Source organism: Amblyomma americanum, chromosome 4 (genome assembly GCF_052857255.1).
Source record: "Amblyomma americanum isolate KBUSLIRL-KWMA chromosome 4, ASM5285725v1, whole genome shotgun sequence".
In the NCBI taxonomy this organism is placed as follows: domain Eukaryota; kingdom Metazoa; phylum Arthropoda; class Arachnida; order Ixodida; family Ixodidae; genus Amblyomma; species Amblyomma americanum.
Genome location: NC_135500.1, coordinates 99,528,188 through 99,540,078, shown reverse-complemented (window position 1 = coordinate 99,540,078; position 11,891 = coordinate 99,528,188). Strand labels below are relative to the sequence as shown.

At 52.3% G+C, this 11,891-nt stretch overlaps 1 protein-coding gene across 1 annotated transcript; it reads right to left on the bottom strand.

Annotated features, from left to right (window-relative positions):
- Positions 1-211: 211 nt before the first annotated feature.
- On the bottom strand, positions 212-7,141 carry LOC144129708 (uncharacterized). Its single transcript, XM_077663806.1, has 2 exons — positions 7,045-7,141; positions 212-1,011 (listed from the first exon to the last, which is right to left on the bottom strand). Exons 1-2 carry the CDS (start codon positions 7,139-7,141, stop codon positions 212-214), a joined length of 897 nt encoding a protein of 298 aa, XP_077519932.1.
- Between the last annotated feature and the right edge of the window lie 4,750 nt (positions 7,142-11,891).

The following is an 11,891-nucleotide window of genomic DNA, read 5'->3' as shown; positions in this document are numbered from 1 at the left end:
CCAGGATCACGGGATGCGGGCCTGGTCGTACCGCCGGGGGGCTGCTTCAGGATGCAGCAGGGGGCATCAGGGGAGCCGCACTCCCATTCAGGGCACCACGGCAGGTGTCGAGGTGGTGAACAAGCTGCCGCCAAAGTCATCAGCTGCGCCGACTGCTGGGGGTTTCCAGGAAATATGGGTCGTGTTCTGGATCACGGGATGCGAGCCAGGCTTATAGCCGAGTGGCTAATCCCGTAGATTGTAGGAATTCCAGCAGCAGTCGGAAGGCCTCAGTCTGGCTGCGCTTTGGGAGCAGCAGGTCCTGGTCCGAGTAGGAGGGCAGCCCTAGGTTGCGGTACCCTGCAGTCATGTCACGCCGGGCGGCCTCTAGGTTCGGGCAGGCACAGAGGAGGTGGCCCAGAGTCTCGTCTGCCCCACAGAAGGAGCAGGCCGGGGACGGGGCTCTGCCATGTCGGTGTAGCCGGGCCTGTGTCCATGAGCAGCCCGTTCGTAGTCGCAGGATTAGGGTCCGTTCCCTCCGTGGCAGGCAGTCGGGTACCCGCATGAAGCGGACTCCTGAGGCCACGCGGGGATCAGGGTGGAGGGCCCGTACGGCCTGCCGAAGAGCAGGACGGGCGAAGTCCAGCTGCGTTACTTTTGAGGACACCGGGGAGCCATTGGTGTGGGCGGCTCCGGCCAGCTGATCCGCAGCCTCGTTCCCAGTGATGCCAACGTGTGAAGGCAGCCACTGGAGGGAGACCGGACGGCCAGCATCCTGGATGGCCATAAGTCGGGCCGTAAGGTTGGCCACCGTGTGCTGCCTGGGCTGGTGCTGGCGCAGCAGCTGGAGGGCTGCTCTCGAGTCGGTTAGGATGACTGCGGGCTGCTGTCCAGGCAGCAGGGGGAGCAGGTCCGCTGCCAGGTGGAGGCCCGCCAGTTCAGCCGCCGTGGAGTTGGCTGGGAACCGCAGGCGGCACGACAGTGCTGCACCTAAGGCCGGTGCTACGCAGGCCGCAGCGGCCTGGCCTGTTGCTGGAAGTTCAGCCGCTCCTAAACGTCGCTATAGACAAGAGATTACCTCTTCTGATCCCGAGGATGTCGCCTGGCACTTGGCTGCTCAACAAATAGAGAATGAGCATAAGACGACGAAGATAGCAGCAGTGTATGAATGAAAAGTTTTGCCTTAATTTAGCTGCGAACCCTCAAGTCTAGACTACACAACGGGGAACTACTATAGACCTTGTATACCAAAAGAAACTCCACCAAATCGAAATACTGTAGAGACAAAATTGAGACCGCTGCATGCTATTTCACTGATCATCGGGCAGTGTTCGTCTCTGTCAAGCAAAATGAATAAAAGATGTGTATACCCAATGTCTCTCATTGCTAAACGTACAGTGACCACAACAAGCTCAACCAGGGAAACGTACCTCTCGCAAGAATTCTAGAGGTGCTTATACTGTGCGATGTCAGTGCACGTTAAAGAACCCCAGGTGGTCGAAATTTCCTGAGCCCTTCACTACGGGGTCCCTCATAGCCAGAGTCGCATTAGAACATTAAACCCCCATAAGCCAACAAAACCAAACATCTCACTAGGTATATCCTGGCAAAGCCGAGCTAAGCCACTGCCTTTTTTTTGTCAAAGCACGTGGAGCCCCTCCGTATACGCTCGCTTGGGACGGGTCTCACCTGCTTCGGTTTGTGGCTCCCATTGGCAATTGTTTGGGCAGAACCTTAGAGTCTGTCCGCGACTCCGGCAAGCGAAGCACACGATTTCCTCAAAATATCTCATGCCGCGCCTGAAGCCGTGTGGCGGTTGGCGCTTCTGTTCTGGCGTTCTGTCAAAGGAGCAAGCTCGGGGTTTGGCTCTGTTATCTCGACGACGCGTTCTCTATCTGTGTTCACCTTTAGCGCCTCATTTCGCGCCTCATTCAATGCGGCCTCCACAGCTTGGTCAAAATCGCTAGGCTTGCGCGAGAGCACGAACCCGCGCGCGGAGTATCGCGAATAGGCCAAAAACAAAGCGGTCATTTCCTCTTTCCGTTGCTCCTCTTGGTATTTTTTCTTTAGCGTGTCTTCTCCCAGCAAGCAACGTATCTCGCGATGTGCACCCAAAAGGATGGAATGTTCCAGTCCCAGTACGACGTTCATCAAACGTTTCTATAGACCGTAGAGGCAGTACGTATAAACACAAGCAAAAGGCAGTCCTCCCACTAAGGGTCCAGAAACGTTTTTTCCGGTATGTTAAGCTGCAACAAAAACCAATAGTTTCATTTTGGTCCCAGAAAGGTATCCGACTACAACGTTTCAGGACCAATGATTTTCAAAAAGAAATAAAAATCTACTGCTCGCTCTCTTTTCCCTCTCCCTCGCGCCACAAGCTGCAATTTGCTCTTGCACTCGTCGCTTTGAGAGATCAAACAGTTTCGCTCGAACAGCCGAAGGAAGCGGTTAACCCCGCATCTCTCTCGGCGCATGCGTTTCCCGCACGAGGGCCGTCAGCTCCCTGCCGCAAGCATGCAGACGACGGCGATCTGCCTTTCAATCGCGCCGCCGGAAGCGGCGGTCACCAGAGTGCCCGTCTTCGAGCGGTTCCTCTGTGCACCCCAACTTCAACATGGTGCGGCGATCCCTGAAGGCATGAGCCGACTATCGGCAGTCCTTGCAACGCCGCTGTAGCGGAGGTGCTGTAATGGCCTCCCGTCGCTGCCCTCGCTGGACGGACGCCGTCTTGCGCAGCCTTTTTCGCGCAGCTCCCAGTCGTTCGCGCGCCAGCCCCAGCGCGCGGCAGCCCTTTTTCTTATCACTGAATCATCGTCGGGGATTTTGTAGCTACGGATTCACGGCAGCTTTCCCGAGCACCTCAGCTATGCATCGGCGGCGCATCGCAAGTCTGTTGTGCAGCTTCAAGGCCCTACTGATGCGGCTGTTCGAGGCGGTGTTCGCGGCGGCAGAGTTCATGGCAGTGGTCGACTCCTAGCACGCACCCTGCATTCCTCAGCGCCTCCGACGACTGCACCGTGGCCGTCCACTGCGGTTGTAGATGGGAGGGACCTTCGGAGGCTAACCACCCTCTTGCTCCGAGTGCCCATGGATTAGCATGCTCTGCCTACTTCGCCGTCGCCCAGCCATCCTGTGGCAGCGGTTTGTGTTCGCGTCGACAGTGACTCCCCACGCCCACCGGATTACTTGTACCTTGATCTCGCCTCCCACGCCGGACCGCGCCGCACGCGCGGTCTGCTTCACCATGGGTGCGGCGGTCCACGGCTCAAACCTCACAACGTCCCCCCACCCCTCCCCCCAGGCCCCTCTGGCTCCAAGCAGTCTTATCCCCACACTCAATCGCTAGAAAATAAATCTCACAGGATCGTTACGAGGGTGTAACGCGTACGTTTGAGCGCTCGCTGTGCTGTCAGAAGCCGCAGGACAGAATGCTGCGTTGAATTCATGGTTAGAGCTGTTGGAGCCTTCTATTTCATCCCTGGGTTCCCGTTGGCGACGACAAGGTATGCTGGTTTAGGCACATATTTTTATTTCCGCTTAGCAGAACAAAAATGATTTTAGAGCGAAAAGCTCAATACTACTCCCATGGTGAGCCTGAAGGTCAACGGCTCTTAGATTTGACCTCTAACGGGAGGCGCGCCGCTAGTGCAAAATCGCGCGCGGCAGTTGCCTCGATATTCTTCTTCATCGACGCCATAGCTGCGCGCTTGGCTGTCAAGTTCGCCGCTGCGCCGGTTGCTGCTCGGCCGCTCCTCGCCAGCTGTGGCACGTGATGTGTCACGTGATTCGCTCTTGCGCTTGGCAGTCACGTCCGCCGCTGCGTCAACCGCCGCTCTAAACGCTCGTTCTCGCACTGGTGGCACGTGATGCATCACGTGATTTGCTCTCGCTGAAGTCTTGAAAAATAAAGCTAAAGCAAAGTAACAGTGCCTAATCATGCTTAATTAACAGAGCATGGTCACACTAAGCTGATGGCGATCGACGGTCGATTGGCTGGTCGGTATGCAAATGCCGTCGCTGACGTACCGGTCCGTCACGCTAGACCGGCGACGACGCCAGCGCGACCAACGACCCCGTATTGCAGTAGTGTAAAGTGTGAACTTAGCGGGAACTTGCAGAGTGTGCATGGTAGGGGACTAGTTGGTATATGACATTCTATAAACTTAAGAACTTTAAAACTTATTGGACGTGATGCTAGCCACGGCTGCATATGCGATGTGCGTGCACCAGCGAAGATGTGCTTTCATTCGGTGCCTGCGCATAGAACTGATCGGCGAGGCAAGCGACACGGGAGAAAACGCCGCACGACGGTGCCGCTCGTCGCCGTCGCCTGGGCTTGTGCGGCCGAGCGAAAGCTTCTCGCCCGGTGAATAGACGGCCCGAACCACTGCGCTTGTGTACCTTATCCGTATCGAAAAAAGCGAAACGAGGAGCTGCATTTCAAATCTTCAGACTTTCTTACCAATTCTTGAATTTCGGTCGACGGTGGACCGCCGGCCCCTTTCTTGACGGGGCCTAGCGAGTACGCAGGATTCGTGTTGCGGAGAGCGAATTCGCAAGTTTTAGCGCATGAAAAAAGCTATCGAGCGTAGATTTGGCTACAGTGGCCTCAAAGCGACGACTGCTTACATCGCAGGACGCGCGTTCAATACGGGGGAAGTGCCAATATGTGACCCAGACTGTATATAACATGTGCAGAAGGCAGCCGGCAGCAGCCGTCGGCGTCGATTGTGGACAACAAATCTGGCTGTTTTCATTAATTCAAGTAATGTTTGAACGTATTTTTAGCTAAAGCGATTTAAAATTAAATCTTGGTGACATAAGAGGAAGCAGATACAATTAGCGGGAAGCGCCGGTATCCAACGCGAAGCGTTTCCCAAGCAGACGATATAGCATCATTTGCGCTTATTGCAGTGTTATCATAGTGTGTTAATGAGCAAAAGTGCAATTTGTGAGCAAGAGTACGTAATATTTAAGATAAGTATAACCCACCTTGCGTTTTATGCCACGCAAACAAGCAGTAGTGTTTGCGCACATCCATGTAAACCACCTCAGCGCGGGGCTACAGTTGTCGTAATCGTCTCACTTCTGGGGCACAAGGCGCACGCACAGCAAAATGCTAAATGATATACTATTATTTTGGAGCATTAATTTATACGGCTGCGATTATTCATCGGTGCGCGCAGCGAAAGCATTCGAGTCGCTTGGGGTTTTGCAAGCGGCTTGGTTCCTGCAAAAGGGTTCTACGAGCCGAAGGGAATGTATGTTCGACTTACAAATGCACACATGCAGCTGGGAAGTCATCTCATTCGGCACTTTTCCCTCCTCCCTTCGTGCTTCGAGGTTACTCTAGTGCCACCTTGTGATTATTTGAGTTTAATTATCGAGCAGATGAATAGCGGACAAGGAATTGGTAGCCAACTACAAAACGCGCGGCTTTCACGGCGCACATCGGCGAAGGCATGCACGGCACGTGCCGCTTTTCACATACGGGAGCACTTGACTGCTCAAAAGAGACAACACTCATAACATACGAACAGCATGCTTCTAAGCGTAAAAAATAAAACAGGGATCCATCGATTTCTGTTTCAACAATCACAAAACGGGCGCCACGAGCAAGTCCGCTTTCCCAAGGATCACTCAGCTCGCGTACAAAGCTGAAGAGGCTTCCGAAAAGAAAACACGGAAAAGGCACTTTATTTCGATAAGCTAAAAAAAAGAAAACTTTTCGAGCGACCGCCGTCTACGGCGTGCATGCAAGAATGCGTGCATGCAACAGCGCGCAGCAGACGACGCGGGTAAAGCGTACTAGAAGGGGCGGGCATGGGAGCGGGTATGCCCCTAGACGTCAGCGATGAGACGTTGCCAGACTAGCGAACAGTTCGCAGAAGAAACGGAAAAATTTCGCTTTTAAAATATTTACCTCACAGAATGAACTGAAACTTGGGGGAATTTTAAATTAACATGTTGAGGATTAAATGCGATAAGCAGGGTATGCGTGAAAAAAGACTATCATGGCCCCTTTAAACGTTAACATGCCTTAGCTGTTTGTTGATATCTCCACAGGCAACAATGCCAAAGAGCATATTTTATAGTTTAAGCATCCATGAGTTCAAGAGACCTATTTTTCAAGATTATTTCTGCTGCAGCCCCCATGACATCCAAACATGGCATCCGGGATCAGGAGTGGCAATAGATGGCGCCATTTGCTAAGAAGAAGACGAAGCCATAGCACATTGACGCTGGAGGCTCTCGTGCGCTCTGGTGCTCGAAGCCGTGCTAGGCTTCGTTCCCTCGGCTTATTCCCAAATGTTGCGGCCTCGGAGCACGCCCCCAGTGTTGATCACGTAGTGTGCTACCAGTGGAATCGCTACGGCCGCAGCTGAAGATCCGCAGATCCTGGCAAAAAGCAAGAACTCGTGTTCCGAGAATGACGTCGCACGCTTTGTGCATGGGAGCGTGAGTATCAACGCTTCGTCCAAACGGAGCTTAGACCACTGTGGAAGAAATATGCCTGTTTCATTTGGTATTACGACACCGACGGAACTTTTTCGGGTGAGTTGAAACGGCAATACTTGCATGGACGGTGCGGCTAACCACTACTCTTGGCGTTGGAGACTCGAACACTTGCTACGTGGCCTTCACAGCGAACGCTCTTGCTCTACGGGCGAGCTCCATGAATGCTGGCTTATTGAAAACATATTCTCATGGAACAAGGCGTTGCGGGCGACAAGGCTTGTGCTGACAGATTGTGAACCGGGCAAGCTTTGTCCGCGTTCTTACGACGGCAGACATGACCAGTGGGCGAGATACCATGGTTCCGGCAATGAAAACGATGGGGCCTTCCTTATGGCCTGGCTTCCAAGACAGCACCCCTGCATCCGCGAGGTCTGTGTGCACGACCGAACACATTGATCGGCTCTCCTTCATCTCGTCTGTCATCGTTGGACCGGCGAACAACCTGCGGAGCGTCGTGCTTCATGCCAGCCGTAGAGTTCTTCCTGAGAGCAGATTTCTCCAAGCCTTTGGTCCTCCGAAGTGCCTGCGTGGGCTTGAAATTACCAACATTCACATCAGCGATGCCCTGGCGCCCGAGGTGGCCCATGTACTGAGGGGAAACGGGCAAACTCTGCACAGCGTCAAGCTGATCAGCAACCATCCGTCTCGGGAATCTGCAAGCACCCTGCTTCTAGCCCTAGTCGCATGTGAACGGCCTGAAGACTTAGCCCTCCAGGGCAGCAGAAAGTCTTCCGCCTGCAACACCATGGCAGATGCCTTCTAGAGCAGCAGGTTTCTGCAGACGTTCTCCTGGGTTGGTCTATGCGAAACAGGTATGAGCTGGGAGCGCATAAGCTGACTGCGAGGTTGTCTTGACTGTTTGAGAAGTCTGTTTGACGCGCTAGAAGGAATTCTATCATTTCAGCACCTGGCTCTGGAAAAGACATCAATTACTGACACAGTGGGAGACGCATTGGCAAAGTTCATGATTGGCCACCACTCGCTTCAAACACTCTCGATGCTAAATTGGAGCTTTGATAGCAGAGGGGCTACGTGTATTGCCGAGGCATTATCTGCGAACTGCACTTTGGAGCACCTCAGTTTGCACAACTGTTCCCTTGATGCAGCAACTGTCAGCAAGTTGTGCGCGGCACTTCCTTTCAACACTACGCTGAGAAGCCGCGTTCTGGCGCATATCAACACCACATCGCGAATCCTACAGGAGAAAAATTCCTCTCTTGAGCAGCTCAGACTGGAGTGTCCTGGCCGCGTCCAAATGTGCCTGTTTATGGACCAGCTTTCGTCCGTGTCCGCAACCCTGGCACAGGCCCTCGGAGGCGCTACAAAGGTGACGATCTGGCACGGGGGGCTCGTCGGCAGCGTCCGGTGCCCTGTGTATGCCTCGTTGGCCTTGAGTCACTCACTGCGCTCATTACACATTGACTGCGGGGGCATTGTCACTGGCAGTGATGGCACAACACAAGGAGCTCTCACCAGCGCACTCTGTGCGGCACTCAAGGCATGTGGGTGCCTGGAGAGCTTTCACTTAGACGTGCGCAGGGCTTACAATGAGAGCGAGGAGACGGCCGCGCTAATGGCCGAGATCCTTGGTGCCCCGATATCCAACCTACGCCTAAGGAAAATTACGTTGGTCACCTCTCGGCTGACTTTGAATACTGCTCAGATGCTTTCGGTCCCGGTTGGCCAATTCAAGAGAAGCTTAGTTGAGCTGCGCATCGGGAGCACCGGCAACAAGTCCGACGAGGTCCTTGGCGTGCGTCAAGTGATGGTCACACAGAATGTCTTCCTATCTAAGGTTAGCGTAAGGTGCTCTTCCTGGAAAGACGTGATGTGGCTTGTGGAGCGATAGACAAAGCTAAAGAGCAGAACCAGACCCTGCTGAACAAGGCAGTGAAATTCGTGATGAGCCTTGACGGACGCCCAACAGCTTCTGTCAAGCATCACTGCGCTTTTGCCTTCGGCGTATTGTGTGGTACCGCGTCGCTACGCAAGATGAACACCTGGTGTCACTGTCTGAAAAATCCGAACCTCCATGGACGTGAAGAAGGCAAGGTGCTATCTGGATGACAACTACATGATCTATGATGGGGTTGTGCGTGCGAGGGTTCTCTGCACGTTGACTCCTGGCGCTACATAATGCAGTGCCTCAAACTTAGTGATGTTCGATAAACGATTGCAAGGACATTGGAGGACTACTCCGGTCATATTTGTCGTATGTGTGTGTGTGTATTTTTGTGTGCATTAGCGTTCCTGACAATTAATAATAAACGCGCTTATGCCCTTGTTTATTTGGCTTGTTTTTCGTGACATCGCCCAAAACGGCGACCAGTGGTCAACGGTAACTTCAAACGAATATTTTCGACTCTTCTCACCCCTTCTTCCTCCTCTTCTTCCATCGAGGTAGCCAAATTCTTTTTATCATTCGTCATGTCGCGTGCATCATGATTTTTTTTGCATTTCCTTTTTTTTCTGTAATGCGCGCTCCTTTTTTGATATGGGGGAAAAATCCGATTTGGGGGCTCGAGCACGAAGTCCGCGCCCCGTCAGCTGAAAGGGCCAAGGGCGGTTTTGGCTGCCCGACTTTTTAGAACTGCAACGGGGGAGGTGTGGACCGATATGGCTGGGACCCATGCATCCTCTGAGACAGCACACGTGAGAGGCTGCAGCGACTTTCATGCAACTGTGAGGGCCATTTGCGCTCATGAAGTCCGATGCCTGGTGGAGGCAGGACTGGGTTCGTACTCAGGTTGGATGCACGAAATCCGGCTCTGAAGGCGGTGTACGAAAACTCAAAAGGTTTTCAGATACATTGCGATCTTCTTCCTGAAAGTGGGGGTCCGCCGTCCGGCTAGCGACGCGGCGGTTTCTGTTTACAGGGAAACCAGGACCTCGCGGTGAATTCTCCGTAGCTGGCCTCTGAAACTCAATCTCCCAGTGAAGTGACCCTACTGGCCAGCCGCACGGTTATAACGGCCGTCGCAGGGCGTACGCCTAGGCAGGGGTAGTTAATAGGTCCGAGTGCGATCGAAAGCTCCGATGTTGTGGAGTACCGGCAAGTAAACCCAGGTCATCTCAGCATCGTGTGTTCATGTGTCTTGTTTCCTTGTGTGCTTGGCGGTTAGTGCGCAGCACACTTTTGTCAGGACAACACAATCCAAAACTACACTAAAAAGAAGCAGCACGATTGACGAGCTGTCGTATCCTTAATTCTGTGACACATTGCACTGCAGTTTGTCAATCGCGAACATCAAGCGCAGGAAGCACTGCCACGAAGATGCAATGCGAACGAGCAGGAAGATTGCATAAGCTAGTCTTGAGGATATCAGACTTAGCCGTTGACCTCAACATTGCATTTTATTGCCCTGAGCAAGAAAATAGGTCTAGACAGCTATCGGCGCAGATGGCGAAGCTGGACGACATCATGTAGCGCCTGGGGTTCAAGCCCTCGGAGTGTTCAAAGCGGAGAGATAACGTAACTAGAGCAACCAGGGGTTGACACAAAATTCCACCGCTGCCAAAGAACATGCATCCGGTATTTCATGAAGGTGGACGCAAAGATGGGGCTGTGGTCCTACAGGGCAAATTTCGTGCCAGATCCGATGTGCTCTACACGGAAGCTGCCGAATACGATCGCAAGGCAGCACACACAGCGGTAGTGGTTGGTGAGAGTGGAGACCCGGTCTCGTGATGCACCTTTAAAAACACAAGTGCAACTGAGGCAGAAGAAGTTGCCATTGCTCTAACTATAATGCAAAACGGTACAAGGGTGATAGTGAGGGACTCTAAGGCAGCCATTAAGAATTGTGATATGGGCAGAATCCCTGCTGCAGCCGCCAATATTCTGAGAGAAGGGCAAGTACCATGAGAGCTAATCTCACTGATCTGGTCCCCGGCTCATCAGGGCATGTGGGGCAACGACAAGGTGCACGCGACCGCCCAAGGGCTCTTTCCGGTCGATCGCCGCTGACGTGCCGCCTCCAAGCAAGGTACACTTCTCATCGGGTGACGAACTCACAACATTCCATGAAATAATTTCTCATTATAAGCTCGGTAGTAAGACCTATTCAGCAGCAGATAAACAGCTCAGTGGGAAAGAGGAAATCATGTGGAGGAAATTTCAAACCGGGGTGTTTCCAAACCCTGAACTGTACAGTAAATCGCATCCAGAAGATTTTAATCCTAGATGTATGCACTGCAATAGCACTGCAGATATAGTCCACATGGCCTGGACCTGCCCTTCTATAACGACCCGAATAGAAATGTGCAATCCTGGGAGACCTTATATTGCTCACCACGAAGCAGAACAACACAAAGTCATCGGTCTCGCCCTGACCGCCGCAGAGTGCCAACGAATTCCTGCCTTCAGTTAGAAGAATAAATGGGGCTTTACGCTATAGCCTTATACGCCGTCATTTTTGAAGACTGCAAATTAAAGTTATTTCTCTCTCTGTAAGTCGTCGCTGAAGCTTTCTTCGAGGCTCATGCGACTCTATAAGCGAGAAATGGGTTTCAACCTGCAGAAAATCCGTGACCTGAAGCCGCGCATCTGCAGCGTCCGCCCATATCGCCTTTTCTTTTGGCCACTCAAGTTGCTGTTTACATGCGTTTGCTTTTGCGTGTGCATATATGCTTTTGTAGCCCTTAGAATGCTTGCTCAAGGTACATCAAATTTAAGTCTGCATTATGTTTTTCTTTCTTGATTTTTTCAGAATTTTCAGGGCTAGAGAAAAAGTGGTCATCACTATTGCTGACGCCCTAGTGCTACGTACATTGTGTACTGAATGGTGCATACATATACGTCTGCCGTTTGTGTTTATTTAAATGCAAAGAGCACAGCTAGTAAACTGAAATGACATGTGTATTGCACTGCTATTTCCTGTTATATGGGCGGGATCGGGCGACTTTTTGAATTCATTTTCTTTGCGCGTAAAATGCTAGGACATTTCATGCAAACTGGTAAGTACAGGACGGCCGAGCCAGAATGCATTCACACGAGTGACAGGTGTATTACACCACCTGTAACGTAAATATTTGCCTGAAATATGGCACATGTGTCCTCTTAGATGCCTGAAGGCTGCATAAAAAAGGAGGAATAATTTTACTGAGCTAGAGCCGAGAAATCCAGCACTAAACTTTTGGGGTATTTTCCTGTAGCGCTCAATTTTTTGGACACTCCTATTTGTGCGAACATTTTTTGGACATGATCGGGAAAAGCGAGCACCCCTTGGGGAGATTCCAGATGTTTCGATGGGTTATTTTGGGGAGATTTCGAGGTGAATTTTTGTTCGTTGGGCTTCCTCCTCACTCATTAGCGTATCGCGTGCTAGGCGCTGACGTCGCGAAGCAAACGTTCGCACGTTCTCCCCTACCATGCATCTCTCCGGCCCCGC

Bases quoted from the DNA above. Each gene is read 5' to 3' on its own strand.
- LOC144129708 (XM_077663806.1), bottom strand. From the start codon at position 7,141: ATGGTTGCTGATCAGCTTGACGCTGTGCAGAGTTTGCCCGTTTCCCCT. The intron at 1,012-7,044 runs GTAATTTCAAGC...CTGAACTTCCAG, and splicing joins CATCGCTGATGTGAATGTTG to CAACAGGCCAGGCCGCTGCG.